Here is a 23,471-nt window from a genome sequence, read left to right as displayed (position 1 = left end):
TGTTTTGTCAACTTTTATTATACCAATGAGATTACAAACGTTATATGAAAACAAAGCAACAACGTAACATAGACACTTTATGTGGGCCCGAGTGTACAACCATCACAAAACAAGTTCACAAATATCAAAGTGCTGTTTAAAACACAAATTATGTCTAACCTATCGGCCTACTGTAGTCAGCTATATGTTATATATTACTTAATCCTTCGGCATTCGATATAAAAACAACAGTATATTTTTTGTACCATAAAATAAAACAGCGTCATGTTGGATGCGTGAAAAATTAACAAGCGGCAAAGAAACGCAATCATATCACAGATTAAAACGAAAAATTTTACGTCTCGAAAGTAAAAGCGGAATGATTAGATAGACATGTCGCCGTACTGCAGCGACCACTTCTCGTACGCCACCAAACTTTGTGGTGAAACACTCCTCCTGATCCGTTTCAGAGAATCCAAAAAATCGTCGATCGTAATACTCCGCAACGCGTTGGGATCCATTTCCTTCACCTGCTCTGGCTGTAACTCTCTGATTGGTCCCAAGGCGGCGTCTTTGGCCAGAGCTGTCAAATCGCTGGCGGAATATCCGTCAGTTAACGTCGCCAACCGCTTCAGCTCCTTCTGCGTGAGAGTGCAACCTTGCCTCGCCAATAACATCTTGAAAAGTAGAGCTCTTGTGTCGACATCGGGAAGCGTAACGTAAACTCGTTTTGGAAATCTCCTTAGTGCCGCTTCGTCCAACTCCTGTGGGCGATTCGTCGCCGCCATCACCAAAACCTGCACATTCGACGTGTTAATTTCGTAGACGATGCGAACGTACTACGGACTGACCCTTTCGCTGTCGGGATTGCTTGGCAAACCGTCAAATTCCACGAGGAATTCCGTTTTCAAACGTCGACTTGCCTCGTGTTCATTATTTGAACGTTCGGATAAAAGCGAATCGACCTCGTCAATAAAAATAATCGAAGGTTGCAATTCCCGGGCGATGGCGAACAGCGCCCTCACCATTTTTTCACCATCACCAACGTACTTTGATGTAAGACTAGCTGCGCTGATTGAAAAGAACGTAGCCTGCAAGTGTACTTATTAAAATCTTTTTAATCCTCCAATGCGTGTCCGTTACTTGACATTCTGTAGCTACGGCTCTCGCCAAGAGGGTTTTTCCGTTACCCGGTGGACCAAACAACAGTAATCCTCTCGCCGGTGTTCTCAACCCTGTAAACAATTCAGGTCGCAACGATGGCAAAATTACCATCTCCTGAAGCGCCTGTTTGGCGGTGTCTTGACCCACGATATCGTCCCACTGGACTTGAAGCCCCCCTTCGACGATCTCGTCGAGAATGCACTGTGCTAGTTTCGAATCGACACCTCTTAGAACGGGGGACTTGCCCCGCGATGTTGATTTGCTCGAAGTCGCCGCTGCAAAACAAATTCATGAATTCCTAGTTAGAGTATCATTTATTAGTTACTTTATACCTGCTGCTTTTCGGGCGGGGGAACCGGTGGTGCCGGGTACCGACAGTTGTTTTTTAACAGCTGGTGGAGTGGAGGAAAGTTTGTTGAAAGGGCGTACCGGTTGAATCGGGGCCGTCCTCGAACCCATCGAACGCGGCAACGTTTGACTTTTGGCCAAAGTCGCGTTGGGTGGTCGCTTGCTCGCCACCGACAACTTCTTTCCCGATGCTAAATGAAAAAAAAATAAAAAATTAACAGATAATTTTAGACACAACCATTACGTAAAATAATAATCAAGTAAATTGTTAGTCATTATCCAACTCGCGCGGGATTTGCAAAATTTTCATGGTCAGTCTAGTCAACACTTTTTCAAAAGTTACTCAGCAGAAAGCCTAGACTTTTCAGCTTAAGCGTGACTCAACATTTTCTTTACAGGTGGCAATACTGGCAATCCTAATGAAGCGACCACAGTTGTACTCTGGTCAGTGATAACTGAAATGTTAAGTAATAAGTACTAACATGTATTAAAAAAAAAGTTTTCACTTGATTAAAGTGGTTCTACCAGTGAAGCCTGAAGCTGCCCTACTACATATTATAAGGTTACATAAAAAAAGCTGAGGTACCAACAAAACAAAACAAAATACCTTTATTAAAACAAAGTTTAGGAGTAGGAATATTGCTAGTGTAGCTAAGTTTAGGGGCCTCTTTTGGTTCTTTTTGCACATCTCGACGATTTAACATGTCCATGCTTTCTATGAACAGAAACACAAACAAAGACGTAAATACCAAATGAAAACAAATGATTCAACTTAATTTTGAAAATTACCAAGAAACTGGAGTCGATCCTTGGCCATGGCAAGGTTAGTTTTCATTTTCTCGTGAAGTCGCTGGGCGCGTTCCCAAACCTCGCCGCGGCCGCCCCAACACTGCACTGCGATACCCAACTCGAGTTCCGTGATACCTTTGCGGTACAACTCGATCGCCAAATCCTTCTGACCTATAATACTAATATTAAAAATTAACCAATGAACGACGTATTGAGGGCGAACCTTCGTTTTCTTCGTCGATTTTGAGCGCTTTGGAAATATATTCGAAAGCTCTTCGATGATGATGCTTTTGTTTGGCCAGAAGGGGGTCGCCCGGGCCCGGACCCGACACTCGGTGCACTTGTGCCATTTCACTTATTTCTTCTACCACAACACAGCTACCGCCTTGATTACTCTCACATTCAAACTGACGTTTTTTTATTAAATAATTTGACGAACTACAGTACACAAAACGAAGAATTACGAAAATTTGATACAACAAAGAACGCAAAATATTAAACAAAAAAATTATGGGAAACGAAACGATACATAGATTTCTTTTGTGAACAGATGTTTCTGAATACGATGCAAACATCACATCATTTCGCGAAACGTCGGGGTCACTTTTCCTTGACTTTTTGCCTGGCGATTTGCTCTGAGTTTTACGAACCATTCGGATACCATAACAAATGTCAAAAGTGTACCCGAGACCTAAATGGACCGAGACACCGAGATTTACTAACTAATGTGCGCGACTAACTTCATTTCATACTGGTTTTTATACGTCACACCAAACAGTTAAGTGCGTAACTTTAGAGTTAAAATACCTAAAATTATAGTAATAATACTAAAGAGAGTTGGCTCCATCCTGATTCCTAGGGGCGTTTTTCGATTGATAATTCAGACAATTGGCTACACTTTTATTGTCAAAATTGTCGTTATCTGCGTTTAAATAAAATTGTTAGTTAACAAAATGTTTCTGGAGTGAAAATAAAGTATAAATATTATGTTAACTATTTAGATTTGCTTGCATTAACTTCACAAATTTAGTGAAAACCAAACTGCCAACTCAAATCTAACTCTCAAACACTCCCCTAGGAACCAGGATCGAGCCTACTTAGAGTAGAGTCATTCTAGAGTTACCCTTGAGTTACCTCCTAGAGCCTAGACTGCCTAGAGTGACAACGATACCGTGAAGCACCGTGAAGTTAGTCACCTTGTTTGTCATTTAACCGGCGTGGTGCGATTTAAAATATACGAAAACAAAAAGAACAAATAAGTTGAATTGAATGCTGAATTTCTATATTCCCAAATGGATAGAAGTTTCGCTTCGCCTCTAATGGCTAAAAGCCCATTTTCACCACGTCCTCGTCAAAACATTGGCATTAAAAGAAATGTATCTTCAAGTTTTCGAAAATCATCGTAAGTCAAACTCAGCTAACCTTACATCTCTCACCCAATATTTTTAGCCGGTTTAGCATTTCTGGCAAATCTACGCAGTCAGTCCAAATAATTTTGTCAACACCTTATAACTATGTGGAACGCTTTGGCCAATCGCTGCCGGTATTAATAACGGAAGCGCTCACTTTTGCTGACAGTAATATCATTTAAATCAATTTTTTCCTTCCCGTTAATTGTGTAAATTCTTAGGGAACACTATCGTGTCGGCGCGCATTTCAAAAGATGGCTACGCTTGGGTTGTTTGCGGGCGTCGCCTCCTGATTTGGCAGTACCGACAAAGCCCCAATCTAATGGACACTCCATCAAAAAAAAGTGGCTTGTTGAATCAATGTTTTGAACTACAGTTGCCTCAGAGTGACTTGGCGCACAGAGCTGAATTGGTCTCAGTTTTTCAGAATGCTGGTGCAACTACCCCTTCTTGTATTTCCGTATCACCTGAAGGAGTGGTGAGGTATTGGCCAGCAATAGTGCATGAAGGAGTATCTGTTGAACAACATGTCAGTCTGCAAGGACAAGAGTGTGACAGTTTAACAGATGTGGAAGGTTTAGGTTGCATTTTAGCCACAACAACTTGCACAGTTCTGTTGATTCAACCCCAGTTGATCGGAGGGAGGCACACTTTGAAATGCAAAACGCTGAAAATACCAATCGGTTGGTTGGGGGGTATCAGTAAGAGGATGTCTTCACTTATATTTGGACCAATCGCCAGCGAACATACAGTTGAAAGTGTACGTATATTTTGATAGTTTTTTTTTAATTACTGATTGACAAACTGTGGAAAATAAATGCACACTTCTAGGGCATAGTACGAGTGTTGAGCATTTCAAGCATCAGCGGCGACACTTGGACAGTGTACGTTTTGGCCGACCATTCGTTGCAGAAATGGCAGATTTGGAAAAATGACACTGAAGAGCTGATTTTCGTCGTCGAGTTGAACCGCATGGTGAGAGACAATTTTCGCAGCGCCCTCTGGGAAAATTGCGTCGGAGATCAGACCAATATCGACACTTGGTTGCTGGATATTCAATCGGATAAAGACAGCGTCATCGTTTTGGCGGCTGCCGTGAACATTTCCATCTCTCCCAGAGTACATTATGCGATGATCAGCTTGCAAACAAATTCGAGTCAACCTCCGACGAACGTCAAAGATTTCCTGTTGTTAAAAATGACAGATTTATATCGAGAAAACAATTCCAACGACGCTTTATTGTACAGGTTCTTGTTATGTGGCAGTTACGCCTATTTATACAACCAGAAGTCGATAACGGTCATAAAACCTCAAGAAGAACCAGACGTGTTAGAATTTAACACGCCGCAAGATTTTCTATTGGCGGGTTCGATTTGTGTCAACACTCCCATTTTTTTCTCGCGCAATCACGGCTTGGTCGCCATCTCATGTAACGAAATATCGAACGATTTAAATTTAAGTTCTACTTGTCCCAACACCCCCATAGACACGTCGTTTAACGAAAATATTGTGGTTAATAATCTTTCAATATACAACATGGACCCAGAAGAAATGTATGGCGCGTACAAGGATACGCTGGGCCAACTGAAGGCCGCATTTATTTTCTATATAAAAAATCAGGAGCACGCTTACAAGGAAATTCTTCAGGCAATTTTCCCATCAGACTCGTCCAAATTACCGGGCATAGATTCGTTACTCGATAAAATCGTAGTGATGATGTGCAAGGATTTAATGGACGACGTACCCGCCAGCGATCCAAGATGGAACAAAGAAACTCCCGTAGGTTTGGGTAGCTCGTATTCAATGCAAGTCGTGCACCAGCTGGAAGATAAACAGAAAATTCATTCCTTATTCGTTAAATTTTTAAAAGAATCCGGACTTTGGACTCGGCTGGCGGCGTCAACGATTCGCACTAATACGATGGCTACCGTGTACGTTCTTGCTGAATTGGCCGAGAAAAGTGTAGCCGCGATCGCTCTCAAGAACGCATCCAACAGTCGCACGTTAGAGAGAGCCATCGAAAGAGCGGTTGCGGACTCGGAAACACAGCCAGAGAACGGTTTGACGTATCAAGATATTTTTTTCCGAGAGGTCAGTCAGATACACAGAGGAATTCAAGAAATGGTGAATTATTCGGAAGACGCGTCCCATTCCAATATGAGTCCGAGTCAGATCATTGAAATTATTAGCGAAACAGATGACATTATTTTGGTATGATTTATAAAAAAAATAAGTATATTATCTCATGTTTGTTGTCGAGTAGGGCGTTTTCAAAGATGTGATGAGGTACAGAGAACAGAATGCGCAACATTTCAGACCTTCAGAAACGGCTCAGGCCCTGGCCCCAGATTTTCTACCTTGGACTGTGGCAAATGGTCCCGACGGACTTTTCAATCCTTTATCGCAAATGGTAATTGCTTAAATTTTACGCAACTGTCACCGACCGTGAAGTAAATTATGATTGTAGCACTTTCTCACCTATAATTACGGCATAATATTGACAAACGATGAACGCCTGAAGAACGATTTATTCGAATTTTTAGTCTCCTTGACCGACGTAATTCTCGACGGTCGCAAGAGTCATTTAGAAAGCATCAAAGGTACTACTTTCGAAGAAATCGTCTACAAGCAGTACTGCACCGATCGTGAAAAATTCATGAAACCGTTCCGTAAGTATAAAATTGAATCGACCGTTCACAATACTGAATATCCTTCCGTTATCAGTACAAGAAAAAGAGTGGGAAAGGTGTGCAAAGTTGGCCGAAAAATATCTCGACTTCGACACGTTGATGATGATCTGTGAATCCAGCGGTAATCAGCGTCGCCTCAACGATTACTTAGATAGGTTCAGCAACGAAGGGTTTTCTGAGCACGTTTACAATTGGCTACTGAAAGAAAACAAACAAGGCAAATTGATCGACATGTGTAAACAGGTTGGAAAGTCGAAAAATTTGCAAAAATTAACTAGTTTTCTTTCGGATCATCCGTCATTGTCTTGGATGCAGGAAATTTTCGATAAAAAATACAACCAAGCAGCCGACACGTTACAAAAATTGGCCGCAAGCGAAACTGAATCGATTACAAGACAAAAAACGATGTACAGTCTGTGTAAATTGACAAAACTGGCTTCCGCAAATCAAGACTGCGACCCTTACATGAGAAACATCGAAGCCAGATTAGATTTAATAAGTTATCAAGAAGATATTCCCGATTATGTTCTGCAACAATTCGGCTACGACACAATCCACATCAAAGTAATTCCACCCAAAGATATGATCAATTTGTACATTTGTAAAGAGTACAAGGAGGCCGGAGAACTGGAATTTAAGAAAGCGCTCGACTTGCTGGCGTTCATCGATGATGAAGAGTTGAAACAAGAACTGTCTCTCAAAATTTGGAGGTACGCTCTGCTTCGTGACTTATGGAAACATGAGAATCTGGACTCGCCGCTGGAAATATTGCAAAATAAATTATTCTTCAAACTCGTCGATTTGGCCACGATTTTAGACGGAGACGGATGGAGTCTGCTTCCTTCGCTGGATACCTTACTGGACGACGATTTGTTGAAAGACAATACCAATTTCCAATTTTTGATTAAAACCGGTTACGAACATATTTATAGGTCTCAAAATGTTGAATAATTTTCTTGAATAAAGTGGTTTTATAAGAAATTTTATTAATCTAATTCTAACAGACTGGGGAAAGTTTTCAAATATGTATATAGTTATTGAAAAAAAAAACACAACACATCAATACTACAAAAGCTACTCCTCAGATCCATTCGTTTCATTAGTTTAAATAAAATTATCGTTTGAAGTATGCACGTTTCTCGTTCTGAGGAGTTTAATGTATTCTTGTTAAATCTTCCACCATTTTTACGAGGTCATCGACCGTACATTCTTGTTTCATTCCTCCCTCACCGGTCATCTGAAACGTTTAAAATTATGATTTTGTCGAGTTTTATCGACGCTTTAGCGTACCTGCAATCCATCAGACACTTCTTTCATTTTGTCATGTGATAAATCCAAAAAACTCTCGATCAAATCCCCGTCTATAAAGCCTTCACTAGCTTCAGTTTTGATGTCGGTGTTGAACGCCCTCCAATGAGAGTGCTCTATTTTACCGACAGATTTTATAACGGTAGACAATTTATTCTGTAATTCTAAGAGAAAATCGTAAAAGTCAGAAGTGATCTGCGTGACCAATCCTAAAATCGTTTTTTAACGTAGAGTACTTTTTAAGTATTATGTAGAGTTTGTGTATACCAATAGCACCACCGACCGTTCCGAACAGAACACATCCGGTGGTTGGTGTCGAGGTCTCTCCTAAATTTTGCATGACTAGGGATCCGTGCCTAAAAACGTTGATCATATCTCCCACGTGAAACTGTCCGACTTCGTGCATCTGCGATCTCTCTTCGTCCGTGGTCGCCGCACTGTCTTTCTGACACACGAAAATGTTAAAAGAATTTTCGGCCCCTAGAAAGACGTCGTCGTCGAGAATTTCCACCGCAGTCATCCAATTCGGATTGAAATCTCTCGCAATCTCCTCGAAACTACCCTCCATAGTCTTGTATTGCAGCAACGTCATGCTCCGCATCAGGTCGCCCAACAAAATAAAATCCCCCTTTGTTTTTAAGTACAACGTTAGAATATTATTGAAATGAGAACATTCCAATCTCAATTCTTTTTCAACGGTCCACTCGAACAATCGCACCGTGCTATTGATGCTCGCTAATAATTTACCGTTAAACTCTGCCAGAGAGAAACAAGCGCCTTTGATCTCTTTCTCCGACACTTGCGTCAGCTTATTATCGTTCCAATGGAAAATCAAGATGCGACCCTGCTTGGGCTCGGACTCTTCAGGATTGACGATCGCAGTACCGACCACGTAGTATTCGTTCATGTCTGTTCCTAAACGATTGGTCGAAATAAGAGACATGGCGTATTCTTGTTGCATGAGTTGGTGAGCGTGCAACACTTCGAATGTGTGTTGATCGATGATGAGTAAATTGTGTACTTCAACTTCTTGTCCGTAATCGGGAATTATGTTACCACCGATCAGCGTACTGCTGCTCGATTTGCTCATCGACAATGAACCCACGCTGCTCGAGACCGTCACCGACTGTGCCATAGTCGAAGCGCTGGGACGCGCCGGGTTCAAACCGGTTGAATCTTGAATGTCAATGCGTGCGGTCAGCACCCCAAAAGTCTACAAGTTTATTCGGTCCACTCATCGTTTATTAAGTCAAAAAAAATCTTTACCGACCTGCGACTCTTCCTGGTAAGCTATCCTCCTCGGTGACTCGTGCAGCGGTACCGTTCTTATGTGCAACTTTTGTATTTCGTCGATCGTCCCGATCGTTACTGAAGAATCGGTGGCTAAAGCCAAACTATCCGGGTACGCTTCCGCATTCAAAGAGCACATGTGGTTGACCTCTTTCATATTAACATTTGAGAAAACGAGCTTATGATTTGACGAATAAATTACGGTGGGTCGATCCGAACAAGCAAATACATTAGTGGTGCTCAACGAACGGAAAGTTCGCAGCACGGTGGGTTGTGTACCCAATGTGACTCTTTTCTTGTCACTCAAAGTTCCCGACTCTTTATGAAATACGAAATAAAACATAGATCCGTCTCCCAAGGCACATAAAAGATAGTTGTGACCTTCGAAACAGGTCATCAAAACTGACCTAGGTATAATTTCTAGAAAAAAATAAAAAAAGAAACAATGTCCACTCGCAGTTTAAAACTTTGAAAAATACCTCCCCCTAAATACTCTTTGGTCGCTTCAGACAGATCGGGTATACGCAATATTCGTGCCGTGATGTCTGTCCAGAGTCCCACCGCCACATATTCGGAAGTCATTGAGCCTTCACCTAGAGGACTGATGTCTAAACAAGCTACTTCCACGTCCAAAGTGGTCGTTCTACACAAAATCAATTTACTGCGTGAATTTTTTACTACAAACTTGCTTTACCCCTTCATGATAAGTTCGTTTTGATGGATTTCTATGTAATACAAAATGGAACCGGTCGAAACAATGATCTGTGACGTGTTACACGCTACCACTCCGATGTTTTTATCGCTGGGTGGTTTCCATTCGGCCAGAAGCGTTTTATTTTGGGTTGAAACTAATCGAGCTGAAATTGGAGTTACCTGAACGATCTGTTCATGAATAACGTTGCCGCAATAGAATGTTTGCTGATCGGAAGCGAAACCGGCAATGTCGGTTTGCTCAACTTCTTCACCATTCAAACTCAAGACGCAAGTCTGGCCGACGAAAGCTAATACCAAAGTGTTGTCGAGACGACCACCTGCAATTATAAAACGCACGTGGGGGGATTTCAATGTATTAGTTAAAAAAAAACTTCTTTTGGCTTATTTGGAAGCGATATTTTCACCTGAAGCTACCTGCAGGGCCCACATCCCCTTGATCCCCGGCAAATCCATAGACGCGTGTTCCTGAATCCCGATTCCGTTTCTTATGATCCTCAAAGAACCTTCTTTGAACGCTCCCGAGCACGTAACCAACTGCCCTTGACCTTGTCGCTCTAAATCGACAACGCACATATCCAAAATCGGTGCCAAATTCGTAAACGACTCCATAACAGTAACATACGAGCCGCTCTCGTTTGGTTTGGTGGTTAACTTAACCAACTGGGAATCCCCCATTCTCGACCCGATAAACAACACCCCGTTGTCCAAGTACGTTATACACTCCGGGGTTGCAATCTCTCCCAACAGTTCTACTTTCAAGTCCTTGACGATGTCGTTACCCTCGCCGCGATTCTCCACTTCCATGAACAGCATGAAGAGATGACCCGCCATGTCCCCCAGAAGGTACCGCAGACCGCCGGGGTCGACTTTGGCATAGCAAATAATAGTACTTTGTTTGATGACGGCTGGTGCGACGACCACAGAAGTGATGCCGTCATGGTAAAGAATGTTTTCTTGCCCGATGATTATGGCGCCACCTAGTGGCGACGGCACTGGAATGATCATGGAAGCTTCAGTTTCCACATTGTCTTGCCTCCATGGTACTTTAACGAATTCTTTTTCTCTGAGAGAAATCTCGTGGGTTTTAACGTGACGACCGTTCACATCTTGATGGATCAAAATTAGGGTCGGGTTTGCGCATCCGTGCAAAAATTCGACATCGTGTACTTGTAATTCGTCAATTCTAAAAGTAATGCCTAGAATTCGCCAACTCATTAACTTGATTACCCTACCTGATATTGGACGCTTTTAATTCTGAATTGTCTTTCTCTAAAGGGATTATTTTAAATAAACCATCATACAGACGCAATCCGATCACACGAGCTTTTGGGTCGATCACCGCCAAAATTCCGGTCTCAGATGGTTTACCAATTTTATCAGAAACATTACCGTGAGCTTTGGTAATTATGTCCAAATTGTCAGCATCATTTACGCATTCCAAAATCATTGCGTTGTAACGCATGGTTACAATAAATAACAAATCTTTCTTCTCATGCTGCAAGAAAATTCGACTGTGATGAATATGAACAGTACACAAGAACGTCGTTACTAACTTGAGGTCGAAACAGTTTCATAACAGCAACTTTCCCATACAATCCGACTTCTTTTACGGGTCTTAGACCTTCGGGTGTGACGAGATAGATCTCCAATCGTGTATTTTTGGCCACGATCAAGTTCAAATCGGACGCGGACGTGAAATTTCCTATTATTGAAGGTTAAACTATTGAAGAAATTTGCCATTACGATAACGTACCTGTCACACATGCTGTCACAGCTGTTGGCTTATGAGCAGTAACAACATAATGGTGAACCATCTCTTTTTATTATTACTCGATTTTAACGGGCTATAATTAATTAAATGAAACACAATAATATTTCCTTCGAGTCCGGCATTTTCCTTTTTCAACACGAGGTTATACACACCACACACTGTTCACGCAGTTGCGCCAACGTTGAAAATACAAAAATTAAAATTCTAAATGTACTTAAAAATTTTATTACATATAATAATGCTATTTATTCCATAGAATAGAGTTTTTGAGGGTAATTGCGTATTAAAATGATCTGACATTGAAATATTTAATGAAATATCAGCTGGACGTGAAAAGTAACCGGCGATTAAAAAAAAATTCTGTCCTTCACCTCAGTATTGTGCGTTTTTACTTCAGACGATCAAATTGTTAAATTTCAGTTTTTAATTAATTATATTCAAGGTGAAAAAGATAGCACACTGAAGTAAGAAACAAAGATCACATTATTAACTTTCAAATTTCTTCATAAACATGTGATACAAAACTGTTTCTATAAAACATACATTTTTTATACATACATATAATATATTATCTAATTAATAATATATGTTTTGTTCATTACCAAACACTGATGAGCTGTATTTAAAAAAAAATACCCTCTAACAAGAACCCGCAATGCTCAAATTCTTATCACATTTTGTATATTTCAATTAAAAATAACGCTTTTTCTGGTAATCATAAATAAACTTAACAATATCTGACTAACGTAAAACTTGAATTGTAATTCTACTGCGTCTACTTTTTCTTTGATAAATATCGGTATGTGTTTTTAGAGACAACGTAACTGAGTCCCGCTGCTATGGTGGTTGCACCAGTTATATACCTTAAAATAATATTATATTAACATAAAATGACACAACAATTGATGTAATAATGTGTTAAGTACCACAGATATTCCAGCAACGGATGACCCACGTAATGGAACACGGGCGCCGCTAGAGTCGACCCAACCAACAGTAACTGTACTCCAGTGTTTATTTTACTAATAAAAGTGGGAGCTAATTGAGCAGTGGCATGAGTCACGTCAAAATATCGACTCAAAGTTCTCTGAAACCGATCTATTTAATAATGGTCAATCACCTGAATGAACTTACTGGAGGCGGTAAAGATCTGTAACGTATAATGAACCCAGCAACCACCAAAACGATGTCACGCGCAATGATCATGCTGGTCAGGGCAATCGGTATCAAATCAGCATAAGTGAGTGATAAAAACAAAGTTGCTATCAAGACTTTATCAGCCATTGGGTCGAGAAAGCTTCCCATCTTTGATGACTGATTCTCCCATGTTCTGGCAATCCAACCATCAAGCTGCAGAGCACACATTTTTAATCAAGTGTCTACATCATATCAAGTTTATTATTACTAAATCAGTAACTGCAGCAACCCCCAGAATAGCTAAAGCAAAATTGAAATCCGATTGAACTATCAACATGCCTAGATATGGCGAAATGAGTATTCTGGAAACACATAAAAAGTTGGGAATTGTGTAGACATTTTCGCGTTCAATCACTTCCTCAACTTTGCCTTTAACCTTATCTGTCGTTTCTTTGATGTCTTGTAAAATGATTGTTCCTTTGTTTTTTATTCTTTGTTCAGTATCACGGAGTTTTTCTTTATTTTGTTCGATGTACGCTTTAAAGTCGCTTTTAACTAAAAATTTGCGATGATCAAGTTGATCACTTTCTTTATTTGAAGTTGTACAAAAAAGTTGATAGTGGAATGAATGTTTGCCCAAAGGACTATTCTGTTCCCTACATGTTGCTACACAAGTCCAGAATTGAGATCGTTCCAATAATTTTCTAGTAACGATGTTGCTAAATCTGATTGCATTCATGACTGAAATAAAAAAAAAAAAAATCGTTACGAACCTAACCTTAAATATCACGACCTTATTTTTAACAGTAAATTATTATTTAACGAATCCCTTCGATGCTGTACAACAAATTATCACTTATGTATCCACCAGCATTAATTATGAACCGTACCTTTAAATGTATTTTTTTATTGCTAGACTGAAGTTAAGACATTATAAAATCGACTTTCAGGTTATCTTACGCCACTTTCACCTTTCACTTTCACACCTTCGCTCGCATAAACAAACATATAGGTATAATTATGTAGACACTTAAGACAAGACTAGAAATAAAAAAATAAAAAAAATTGTCTTTGTTTTAATAATGCCATTAATTCAATAATATCTAAGTTGCAGCAATGTATTTAGGTGTTTGATACATTTCATATGCAAATTCTTCTTTGTGATTTGGATCATATTCTAAACCAACATAATCAATTTCAAGTGAAAATGAACCATTCACTTTGTCACCAGCTGAAATTCCAAAATTTGTTATTCTGCCTAAATGAATTGGATACTGTTTGTCTTGCACCCTGCCTTTTGATGCTAGAAAAAATTTTGAAAATGGAATCTGAAAATAAAAGTAACAACTTAAAAAATAAAATGATGTCAAACTAAACTACTTTAGTGGTTTGCCAATAAGGTCCCCCTCGTGTATATAATACATAATGATATATATCATTCCATAAAATGTCGTAATACCCCCTTGTTGATATATTTAACATGTAAGATCGCCCATCCCCTCTAATTCTCAAAACAAGCATGTTATAATTATTCCAATCTAAATAGGTTTCTCTTTTGAACGACTTCTGAAATAAAAACCTGCCGCTTTATATAATTTTCAAATAAAATAATTCGCTTTTCTTACTCTAGCTCTGAGAGTTTTAATATTACAGTAACCAGCCCGTTTAATACGGCCATCTTTTGGCACCCTTGTGCTTAATTCTCCTGAGAACAGTCCCTTCCCATTGTTTGTCAAAACTAAACTACAAGTGCTAAAACCTTCCCCATGATCACTGTCACTAGTCACGACCCATTGTTTAAGTGATTCTTCACTATCAAACTTCCAAACGACATCAGTTTCTCCTGGCCTACAAACTAAAATTGGATCCATTTCGAAGTCTTCTTTCAATTCTTGTTTCCAAAGAGCTATCTCTTTTTTTAATTCTTGCAGACCCACTCTCAATTTCTCCTTCATAGATACTTCCGTCTTGGTATTATAACCTCCTTTTTCATCTCGTTCCCAAAACGTATTTAGAAAAGACGTCGTATGTATTGACTTCATAGTATTTTCGTTTATTTTAATTTTACTAAATATTGCACGTCTCATGAGATACATGTTTATTTTGTACGTGCAAAAGAGCAAAAAAAAAGGGAGGTTATGTTAGTTGCCCCACGTAATATTGCGTGAAATCAAACATTATAAAAAGCATAAGACTGTATATAAAAGACTTGAAAATAATGATGCATGGTGAAATATTGAATAATTGTGATGGACATCTAGAATAACGTACAATCCGACATTTGCAACATTTGCGCAGTCCTCTGCTTCTGCAACGCAACGTAGCCAGCAGCCCCTGGCCTACGTCTGCCAGTCTCGCTCCTAGGTCTCGTTCTCGCAGTGTCGCAGTCTCACATTAGATGTTATATCGTAGAACTGTGTTTTTTTGATAATTACGGTCTTTCTATTTAGAGCCGTTTGATCGGGTATTGAACGTTAAACATGGCCGAGACAGAAGGTAAAGATTGCCCTATCGAGACTATCGAATCCTTGACGAAAGAAGCGGAGTCTTTAAAAAAAAAATTAGAAGACGAGAGACAAAAGTTAAATGACGTCACTTGTAAGATCTAATTAAAAATGCATGACTTGTCTCTAAAAGACACATTTTAGTGGCCACAGTTGCAGATCGCTTGGATATCATTAACTACATGAACATTAAACCCAGACGCACCCTCAAAGGTCATCAGGCTAAAGTTTTATGCTCCGATTGGTCCCCAGACAAGCGTCACATTGTCTCCTCATCACAAGTAATTGGGGTTTTGTTTTTTCAAATTTTTACTAATTCTCCATGTGTAGGACGGTAAAATGATAATTTGGGACGCTTTCACCACTAACAAGGAGCATGCAGTCACAATGCCTACGACGTGGGTGATGGCTTGCGCTTACGCTCCCTCAGGAAATTTAGTAGCTTGCGGGTAGATTTAATATTTATTTTGTGAAAATAGATCAGCAATCTATTTCAGGGGATTGGACAATAAAGTCACTGTCTACCCATTAAGTTTAGATGAGGACGTCACCCTCAAGAAAAAGACAGTGGGAACGCATACAAGTTACATGAGTTGCTGCATTTTTCCCAATTCTGATCAGCAGATACTGACTGGCAGCGGCGACTCAACTTGCGCCCTGTGGGACGTAGAGTCGGGACAATTATTGCAGAGCTTTCATGGCCACTCAGCTGACGTCATGTCGATAGATTTGGCGCCGTCAGAGACGGGCAACACTTTTGTTTCAGGGGTAGGCGTGCAATTCTTTGTCAAATGTTATACTTACAAGTGATTTTGTCAGAGTTGCGACAAGATGGTTCTGATTTGGGACATGCGTTCTGGCCAGTGCGTTCAGTCTTTTGAAGGGCACGAGTCGGATGTTAACAGCGTCAAGTTTCACCCAAGCGGGGACGCAGTCGCCACCGGAAGTGATGACGCAACCGTAAGATAATTATGGAAAAAAATTTTTTTGAAAGAATACTACGACCTGTGGTCCGTTTTAGTGCAGGTTATTCGATCTGAGGGCCGACAAAGAGGTTGCCATTTACAGCAAAGAAAGTATTATTTTCGGTGTGAACTCGGTAGATTTTTCAGTATCAGGTAGCTGTGTAATCATTCATATTGTGTTGCATCTTTTATCTTACATTTACATGTAGGTCGACTCTTATTTGCTGGTTACAATGATTACACTGTTAACGTCTGGGACACTCTCAAATGTGTCAGAGTTTGTTTGCTGTACGGACACGAGAATAGAGTATCGTGTCTACAAGTCTCACCAGATGGCACCGCACTTTCCACAGGCTCTTGGGATTACACTCTTAGGGTACATCATATACTTACATCCGATCTACCGGTGAAGTAAACATTGAAATTTTCATTGTAGGTCTGGGCATAAATCGACGAGAGACACGTTAAAAAAAATATATATATATTTATTGATTGTTTAGGATAGACTTGATGTTTAAAGTGACATTTCGTGTAAAGAACGCCATAGGTACTGTCTTTTCCCTTTGTTGATATTATGAGAAACGTACATATTTACTGTTGACGCCGTATTTGGATGTACGAGGGTTGATTTGAATAATAATACTTACAGTTTTTCTCTTATGTTATTATTGGATGTTATTTAATTTGACAATTGTTACTGTATTTAGATGACTTAAAAAGTGATAAATCACATGTAAGACACAGAAATAACAAATAGATTAAACTATCTAAATGAATAACAGTAATAAATATAACGAAAAAACGTGTACATAAGTAGAAAAAGTGAAGATCACTACGAGTGTGACAATAGATCTTTGGCACGTCGTCTTATTGTTTGAAGGAAAAATAATTGTTTAATGTAAATCGAACGTAACGTTTTATCACACAAGTACAGATTATGACGCAACATGGTGCCAATGTCAAAATATTGATGCATAAACTCTGATTTAAAAAATTCAACCCAAGCGACAGCCACGTGATATAGTAAAAAGCGAAAATTCCACATACAATATGCCAGTCGGAACTTGAATCATCGGCACATATAAAAATATTTCATAGGATCCACTACTCAGACACTCTTGTCGTTTTAAGTGTACAGATAAAAATGAAAAAAAAAACCGTTTAAGGCATTTCAGTACACAAATTAAATCTTGTTAATTTGGAGGTGAATCTCTCAGCCCTTCGCTGTGTATTGTGCGGCCGGCCATTTTTAACATGGTCTTACTTTCGGCATTTCCATCCAGTACACTCGTAGCACTCATACCCACTCGTTCCCCTTTTTCTTGGGGCGTTAGTGGAGGAGCTCCCAAACCCCAAACTTCTAAATGTCTAAAAGAGAAATCTTTCGAGTAGGACATCTGTTGGTAACCTGAGTACGTCGTGCAGGACTCTGACGAATGTCCTTTGCCGTATTCGCTGTCAATCCACAGACCACAGTAACTGTGCTGTCCCCCCATGGCCTGTCACGGAATGAGAATATCACTATATTCATGTATAATTAATTGTCACATTTCGTTTAATAAAGTTATCATCACATTTTTGAACATCTTCAGAATACTTACCAGGCCGTTGGGCATAGTTTGTTGGTGTAGATTTAGGTACTGGAAATGTTGGTTGTATCCTGTTGACGGAAAAATTCTCATTCGTGGCGCCAACGTAAACAAGAAGCTGCTGTCGTCTCCGAAAAAATTTGGACTTAGACTCCAGTTCGCTGGTGCAAATCCACCAAACATATACCCATTTCTGTCTTCTACCACCAACACTGACGGTCCTTGATTAACGATCCTACCTACAACAATGCGGTCAGCGAAGCAACTCACTCAGGGTCACCCGACTGACCTATGAGAGTGGAGAAAGATTCACCGTGTATCTCCGAACTAAATAAAAATCTCCATTCTAATTGATACTGTTGAGGTAAATTCGCATTAATAAATACTATCTGATTCAAATCCAAAAGACTAGGATAGGAAGGTATGAGATCGAGTCCGCGACAGAACGGTACCAAACTTCTGTCTCTTTCTTTCTCACTAACGGTGTGCGATTCTTCAACTGTACTCTTTTCACCTGAAACTTGTGGCTTATCTTTATGTGAAATGTTGTACAAGTGCATGAAAACAAAAAGGAGCAATTGACCGAGCACTGTTGAGCCTTGCAACCACACCTCCAGTGCTCTCCTTGTTATGCTATCGGCCGCGGCCAGATCGTGTGTCAAACTCTCAGCTAATCTCTGAATATTTTGAGCGGACGTGAAACAACCCCGCGAAAACCAGGTTTTGAACTGTTTTGTGTTGCTCAATTTCTGAATTTTCATGTAAGAAGCGACTATGCTTTCCACATACTAAAACAGAAAAAACAATTTTACTTGAAATTTGCGGTCACATGTTTGACCTACTTCTTTGACTAGAATGTATGGAATGTCGTTACTTTCAGAATCGCTACGCCCAAGAGATACTATCAGAACTTTTAGTTTTTCGTCTACGGTGCCCCTCGTGCAAAACACAAACAATTCAGCAAACCTTTCAAGTTCAACAGTTTGCGTGCGTAATTCGCCTATACCAAACAAATAGTTGTTTATATATTGTAAAAGACGCAAGTCCATTTGTGAGCCCCATAATTTCTAAAGTCCATTTCAAGTTAGGTGCGCCACTTAAGAAAAGACCTGAATTTACCGTAAGTTCCTCTTCCTTGATTTTTTCAGAATTTTTGCTGGCAAGTCGGAATGAGTTGCTGACAATGTGCTGTTCATCTTTTGATAGGAAAGAACACTTTGCTGCTAGTTTTTTGCTGCTGTTTACACCCATCACCTGAAGTTCATTAAAGAAAGTTGCACTTAACGTAAAAACAGATATCTATAAATATTAAAGAACGCGCCAAATTTAATCAATACTCACATAGGTTACCCAAACAGGTGCTTATGGCATATGCGACAGTTCGCTCTTTATAAAAACATAATTTCCGAACGAATAATTATCGAGATGTTTATTCTGTGATAACGAAACACGGGTGTTATTGGAAATTTTACCTGTTTATCTAGAATAATTATAGATTCTCACGTCAAAATTGACGTTTAACTTTGCAATTATTCAGAAAGATGAGACGCCCAATAAATTGTCATTGCTCTCACAAACACTGTTTGCATATTGAACCGCGAAAATCACTTTCAAAATCTTGGCAGTTTTTACGAAAATCGGTCATCCGGTGAAAAATAACACGTTAATTTTGACGTTTCAACTGTCATTAACGAGACTTTTTATTGGTTAAAACATTCAAGTGGTCGAATGTTTTCGAGCAAAATGTTCGTCACCCAAGTGTTGCCGAGAAGTGAATATTATGGTAAAATATGAAACAATTTTTGGTAAATCTGTTCTACTTATGTGATGAAAATTTCTAAGAACTTGTAAAAATATTCACGCACAGTCTGTTTTTTTTTTAATCAAAGAACCACTATCCATTAATCTGAAATCGTATTCGTATGTCGTTACTCGTTATCGTTACTTGAACTCTATATCGTGGATATAGGATATAGTAGACGTTTATGCTTGAAACCTTGCAACACAGGTTAAGTCTTGTCATATCAATAACAAAAGACATACGTTTTCAAATCCATGGATGACTCGATTACAAATTAATTTCATCGCTGATATTTATTTATTGAATCAACGGCATGAACTTATAAATATGGGTTATCATAAAATAAGGGGTATATTTTAAAGTCTTACATAATTTTTAAAAATCAAGCTAGTAGCAAAAACTAAATGGAATGTGGTTGCTTCAATAATTGGATTTTTATGTAGGATGGAGCAGCCCCGCATATTTACCGACCAGTTAAAATGCTGTTTTTCGAGATCGTGTTGACTCAAGTTGCAAAAAACCAATTTGGATTTGCAACAGCAATTTTATGGCATTAGTCGTTTGAAATTACTTTAAAACTGTACTTATATGGGAAATATTCAATCCAAACTATGATTTTCAGGTCCCTTTGTGCCTTTATTTGGTTCAAAAATATTGAAAAAATGTTGTTGCAAATGACAAGTGGTTTTTTGCAACTTGAGTCGACTTATACCTACATGTAAGCAATTTTGTAAATTCATGGGCACCAAGATCACCTGATCTTAACCCAGCTGTGGGGTTATTTAATTAATTAAATTAAAAGACAGTTTTAGGGAGCAAATTGGTGCAATTTAACCAGAAATGCTGAATAATGCTGTGTACAATTTGGAGAAACGGTTGGTGATTGTACAGCAGTAAAGTGGACGTCAAATCGAACAGTTGCGTTAACCACTGTTAGACATAAGAAATTCCATTATTTAAGCAATCAAATTTCTTTCACTACTTGTTTAAAAATACATAAGTTGAAATGTATCCCTTACTTTATTGTGACCTTGTGCTATCATAAAAAAATTAAATTCATTTTGTGATAGATACCTACTTACAAAAATTTCGATCTTGAAATGATTACGAGAACCACACCGATAAGCCCACTCTCAACTGCTGAATAGTACCGATATAGAACAATAACTCTCAATCATAAACTTTTAAACATTCGTTATTTTTATGATAAACGTTACAAATAAAACAAAACGATCGATATCAAAAGATTTACAAAATTCTGCTACTAATAAAAACCAATTAGGTATTCACACGTTTACTGAATTCAATAATATAATACATATACAGGTATAATAATACAAAAAAAATCTAAAACATAGGTACATAAGTAATACTTGGAACACTTGGCTGTAAAAATGCAGTCTTGTCTTTTGATATATGGCACTCATTTTCCGAAAACACTGTCTGTCAGCTGTCTTTTATTGACCTTACCCATAGCATTCTTTGGAATTTCTTCGACTATTTCTAATACAGTGGGCAAGGAATACTTGGGCAATTTATCTGCTGCCCACTTTTTCAGGCTATCGACAGTTACGCTCTTGCCTTCGCGTAAAATGACAATTGCAGCAACCCTTTGTCCCCATTTTTGATCTTCCAATCCTACTACTACGCATTCCTTAATATCGGGATGTCCCAACAGTACGGTCTCAACTGAAATTGCACTAATTTTGTAACCTCCTGACTTTATAATGTCAGAACTCTTTCTGCCCAAAATTTTAAATTTGCCTTTATCAAGTGAATAAGCACACATGTCTCCCGTTTTAAACCAACCGTCGTTGGTGAATTCTTTTTTAGTAGCTTCCGGCCTATTGTAATACTCCTTGAAAACGCCTTCGCTCTTAACGAGGAGTTCTCCATTTAGTTCATTATTTGACGCGAACTTATCGTTAGTTTCACACGTTACCTCGCCATTATTATTAACCGATTCGACCACCGTGATCTCTTGAGTAGCACTTTCAGGTTTATCGATCAATTTAACTGAAACTCCCGGCAACGGTAGTCCCAAGTAACCGGGTTCTCGATTCGAATCGTACAAGTTGGAGAGGCACATTCCAATTTCGGTCATTCCGTATCTTTCCAACAGTCTATGTCCGGAAATTTCCAACCACTTGTCGTAAATGGGAAACGGCAGCGGTGCTGACCCGCTCACCATCAATCTAATCTTATTTTTGAGCGTATTTCTGATATATTCGACCATTTGCGAATCAGAACCGAAGACTCTGTCATACTCTTCAATCAATTTTGCATAAATCGTCGGAACGGCCATGTACACGGTAATTCTGCGATCGCTCGGTTGCGCGTTAACTCCTAATAAATGAGACCAAACCGAATTGGCTTCGAATTTAGGAAGCATAATAATTTTAGCTCCCAGATACAATGGACAGAGTAAAGCGTTAACTATGCCGTGAACGTGGTGCAGGGGAAGAGTGTGGAGAATGACGTCGTTCGGTACCCACTTCCACGCTTCCAGAAGAGTATTGACTTGAAAAACCAAATTTTTATGTGTGAGAACTACGCCCTTGGGATTTCCTGTCGTCCCGCTTGTGTACAAAATCATAGCATTGTTATTACTATAAAAACTCAATGATAATGGAGCTTCCAAGTCAGACTTGATGGTAGCGACTTTCTCAGTAGTATTTAATCTTAATTTGTCATCGAGAACATGTAAATTTGTATTAGTATTTTTAGCTACTCTTTGCATCAAGTCAACATATTTCTCAGTTGTTATCAAAAGACTTGCGTTAGTGTCATTGGTGTAGTAGAGAAGTATGTTCTTGGGGTGCAAAGGACTAAGAGGTACAGCTATAAAATGTAATACCCTTTTACAGAATCATCACAACAAACTGATGAGAATCAATACGTACCAATTTGTCCAGACATCCATATTGCCCATAATGTAATTACATATTCAGCATTGTTTGAGCAAAGGAACATCACTCGTTGATTAGTTTTTGCGTCAAGTTTCTGTGTGATGGTCTTGCTAAGTTCCTTTGCACTGATAAACAAACTGGCATAGGTGTAACTGCCAATGGTGTCTCTCAATGCTACTTTTTCTGGAAAAAGATGTGCATTGCTGAATATGGGTATGACATCGCCAGACACCGCTAGTTTTGGTTTAGTTTGCTGCAAACGTGTTTGAATCGTTAATGTGGGGAGTCTGCGGCAAAACTGCCAGTGACGAGTTAACAACAGCGACATCGACATGTCTCGATATTTAGTCCAACTGCTGGCATAGTAAAAGAAGAAACTTTATTATTTCCAATTCAATAAAAAAAAATTAAATCTCACCAATTACGTTGTGACAAATTCAAATTGCGAACTGATATAACTTTTTACTATCATATTTCAATTCTAAAAACGTCACAAAAACAAGGTGAACAAGGTTAACTTTGTAAGCGTTGCCAACTACGCCATAATTAAATACATATCACGTGATTCAAAGATAAATAACGTGAACAATGTTATCGTTGCATCGCACACACTTGCTCTTTAACTTCCTCAATTTGTTGGGCCGATTTAAGCATGGAATCATGTTGATAACCGAGGTGGACGCAAAGAAGTTGCATTTTTTTCAAATTACTCTCGCAATTGTCCATTAGATGCTCTTGAACGGCAAAGTTTCGAGCGGAATGCATCAATATCTGAAAAAGACGTAGATCCCGATCCGGGTAGTTTTTCTCAAGTTGAAAAGGTACTCACCTCACTACTTTTCGAACCCCTGGTGATCTGTCTGGCCAACGATGAGATATTATTAACATTGACCTGAACTCGATCCGCTAGACGCATCTTGGAATCGGCAAAGAGAGATCTTGCACTTGTGCTACTTGCGGATGCCATTCTGCTAAATAAATCAAGCTATTGACAGGATTGACAGTAGTTAGGTCTCGAACTCTCGAAGTGTATTAGGATTTAGGAACATTTTTTATTTCAGTGTGGCTACAATGCAAGCTCACTCAATCAATAAGCCAGTCACA

At 39.2% G+C, this 23,471-nt stretch overlaps 9 protein-coding genes across 12 annotated transcripts; 2 read left to right on the top strand and 7 right to left on the bottom strand.

The window, feature by feature from the left end:
• spas (spastin) lies at nucleotides 1-3,057 on the bottom strand. 2 transcript variants are annotated; one of them, XM_069038884.1, is made up of 7 exons: nucleotides 2,504-3,056; nucleotides 2,281-2,451; nucleotides 2,099-2,206; nucleotides 1,476-1,682; nucleotides 1,123-1,418; nucleotides 831-1,070; nucleotides 1-776 (listed from the first exon to the last, which is right to left on the bottom strand). In XM_069038884.1, exons 1-7 carry the CDS (start codon nucleotides 2,931-2,933, stop codon nucleotides 363-365), a joined length of 1,866 nt encoding a protein of 621 aa, XP_068894985.1. In that variant the 5' UTR covers nucleotides 2,934-3,056; the 3' UTR covers nucleotides 1-362. The 2 variants fall into 2 exon arrangements, with proteins under 2 accessions (XP_068894985.1, XP_068894987.1); XM_069038886.1 differs by lacking the exon at nucleotides 2,099-2,206 and having other exon boundaries at nucleotides 2,504-3,057.
• A 123-nt stretch (nucleotides 3,058-3,180) lies between these two features.
• Nucleotides 3,181-7,360, top strand: Nup133 (nuclear pore complex protein Nup133). Its single transcript, XM_069038883.1, has 7 exons — nucleotides 3,181-3,682; nucleotides 3,730-3,857; nucleotides 3,911-4,449; nucleotides 4,521-5,900; nucleotides 5,953-6,099; nucleotides 6,157-6,358; nucleotides 6,414-7,360. Exons 1-7 carry the CDS (start codon nucleotides 3,573-3,575, stop codon nucleotides 7,328-7,330), a joined length of 3,423 nt encoding a protein of 1,140 aa, XP_068894984.1. The 5' UTR covers nucleotides 3,181-3,572; the 3' UTR covers nucleotides 7,331-7,360.
• Nucleotides 7,346-11,647, bottom strand: pic (DNA damage-binding protein pic). Its single transcript, XM_069038882.1, has 10 exons — nucleotides 11,445-11,647; nucleotides 11,245-11,393; nucleotides 10,924-11,186; nucleotides 10,096-10,874; nucleotides 9,672-10,008; nucleotides 9,457-9,620; nucleotides 8,958-9,397; nucleotides 7,955-8,900; nucleotides 7,670-7,896; nucleotides 7,346-7,616 (listed from the first exon to the last, which is right to left on the bottom strand). Exons 1-10 carry the CDS (start codon nucleotides 11,503-11,505, stop codon nucleotides 7,533-7,535), a joined length of 3,450 nt encoding a protein of 1,149 aa, XP_068894983.1. The 5' UTR covers nucleotides 11,506-11,647; the 3' UTR covers nucleotides 7,346-7,532.
• A 293-nt stretch (nucleotides 11,648-11,940) lies between these two features.
• CLS (cardiolipin synthase) lies at nucleotides 11,941-13,636 on the bottom strand. Its single transcript, XM_069038930.1, has 5 exons — nucleotides 13,490-13,636; nucleotides 12,868-13,340; nucleotides 12,597-12,812; nucleotides 12,389-12,549; nucleotides 11,941-12,325 (listed from the first exon to the last, which is right to left on the bottom strand). Exons 2-5 carry the CDS (start codon nucleotides 13,336-13,338, stop codon nucleotides 12,238-12,240), a joined length of 936 nt encoding a protein of 311 aa, XP_068895031.1. The 5' UTR covers nucleotides 13,339-13,340; nucleotides 13,490-13,636; the 3' UTR covers nucleotides 11,941-12,237.
• Nucleotides 13,637-13,659: 23 nt separating this feature from the next.
• On the bottom strand, nucleotides 13,660-14,695 carry CIA30 (complex I intermediate-associated protein 30). Its single transcript, XM_069038935.1, has 3 exons — nucleotides 14,225-14,695; nucleotides 13,980-14,165; nucleotides 13,660-13,927 (listed from the first exon to the last, which is right to left on the bottom strand). Exons 1-3 carry the CDS (start codon nucleotides 14,693-14,695, stop codon nucleotides 13,703-13,705), a joined length of 882 nt encoding a protein of 293 aa, XP_068895036.1. The 3' UTR covers nucleotides 13,660-13,702.
• Nucleotides 14,696-15,055: 360 nt separating this feature from the next.
• Gbeta5 (guanine nucleotide-binding protein subunit beta-5) lies at nucleotides 15,056-16,722 on the top strand. Its single transcript, XM_069038929.1, has 8 exons — nucleotides 15,056-15,197; nucleotides 15,248-15,384; nucleotides 15,434-15,552; nucleotides 15,601-15,871; nucleotides 15,923-16,063; nucleotides 16,125-16,221; nucleotides 16,278-16,444; nucleotides 16,505-16,722. Exons 1-8 carry the CDS (start codon nucleotides 15,080-15,082, stop codon nucleotides 16,514-16,516), a joined length of 1,062 nt encoding a protein of 353 aa, XP_068895030.1. The 5' UTR covers nucleotides 15,056-15,079; the 3' UTR covers nucleotides 16,517-16,722.
• LOC138124004 (MTOR-associated protein MEAK7) lies at nucleotides 16,717-19,574 on the bottom strand. 2 transcript variants are annotated; one of them, XM_069038922.1, is made up of 6 exons: nucleotides 18,999-19,574; nucleotides 18,777-18,911; nucleotides 18,500-18,724; nucleotides 17,947-18,445; nucleotides 17,670-17,896; nucleotides 16,717-17,567 (listed from the first exon to the last, which is right to left on the bottom strand). In XM_069038922.1, the coding sequence occupies exons 2-6, from the start codon at nucleotides 18,906-18,908 to the stop codon at nucleotides 17,262-17,264; spliced, it is 1,389 nt and encodes a 462-aa protein (XP_068895023.1). In that variant the 5' UTR covers nucleotides 18,909-18,911; nucleotides 18,999-19,574; the 3' UTR covers nucleotides 16,717-17,261. The 2 variants fall into 2 exon arrangements, with proteins under 2 accessions (XP_068895023.1, XP_068895024.1); XM_069038923.1 differs by having other exon boundaries at nucleotides 19,130-19,574.
• A 1,162-nt stretch (nucleotides 19,575-20,736) lies between these two features.
• Acsf3 (Acyl-CoA synthetase family member 3) lies at nucleotides 20,737-22,928 on the bottom strand. 2 transcript variants are annotated; one of them, XM_069038892.1, is made up of 3 exons: nucleotides 22,786-22,928; nucleotides 22,362-22,723; nucleotides 20,737-22,299 (listed from the first exon to the last, which is right to left on the bottom strand). In XM_069038892.1, the coding sequence occupies exons 2-3, from the start codon at nucleotides 22,699-22,701 to the stop codon at nucleotides 20,882-20,884; spliced, it is 1,758 nt and encodes a 585-aa protein (XP_068894993.1). In that variant the 5' UTR covers nucleotides 22,702-22,723; nucleotides 22,786-22,928; the 3' UTR covers nucleotides 20,737-20,881. The 2 variants fall into 2 exon arrangements, with proteins under 2 accessions (XP_068894993.1, XP_068894994.1); XM_069038893.1 differs by having other exon boundaries at nucleotides 22,362-22,720; nucleotides 22,786-22,921.
• BORCS7 (BLOC-1 related complex subunit 7) lies at nucleotides 22,815-23,429 on the bottom strand. Its single transcript, XM_069038942.1, has 2 exons — nucleotides 23,197-23,429; nucleotides 22,815-23,138 (listed from the first exon to the last, which is right to left on the bottom strand). Exons 1-2 carry the CDS (start codon nucleotides 23,332-23,334, stop codon nucleotides 22,959-22,961), a joined length of 318 nt encoding a protein of 105 aa, XP_068895043.1. The 5' UTR covers nucleotides 23,335-23,429; the 3' UTR covers nucleotides 22,815-22,958.
• Nucleotides 23,430-23,471: the final 42 nt, after the last annotated feature.

The sequence above is a fragment of the Tenebrio molitor genome, chromosome 2, assembly GCF_963966145.1.
Source record: "Tenebrio molitor chromosome 2, icTenMoli1.1, whole genome shotgun sequence".
Classification (NCBI taxonomy): domain Eukaryota; kingdom Metazoa; phylum Arthropoda; class Insecta; order Coleoptera; family Tenebrionidae; genus Tenebrio; species Tenebrio molitor.
This window is presented reverse-complemented; position numbering and strand designations above follow the sequence as displayed.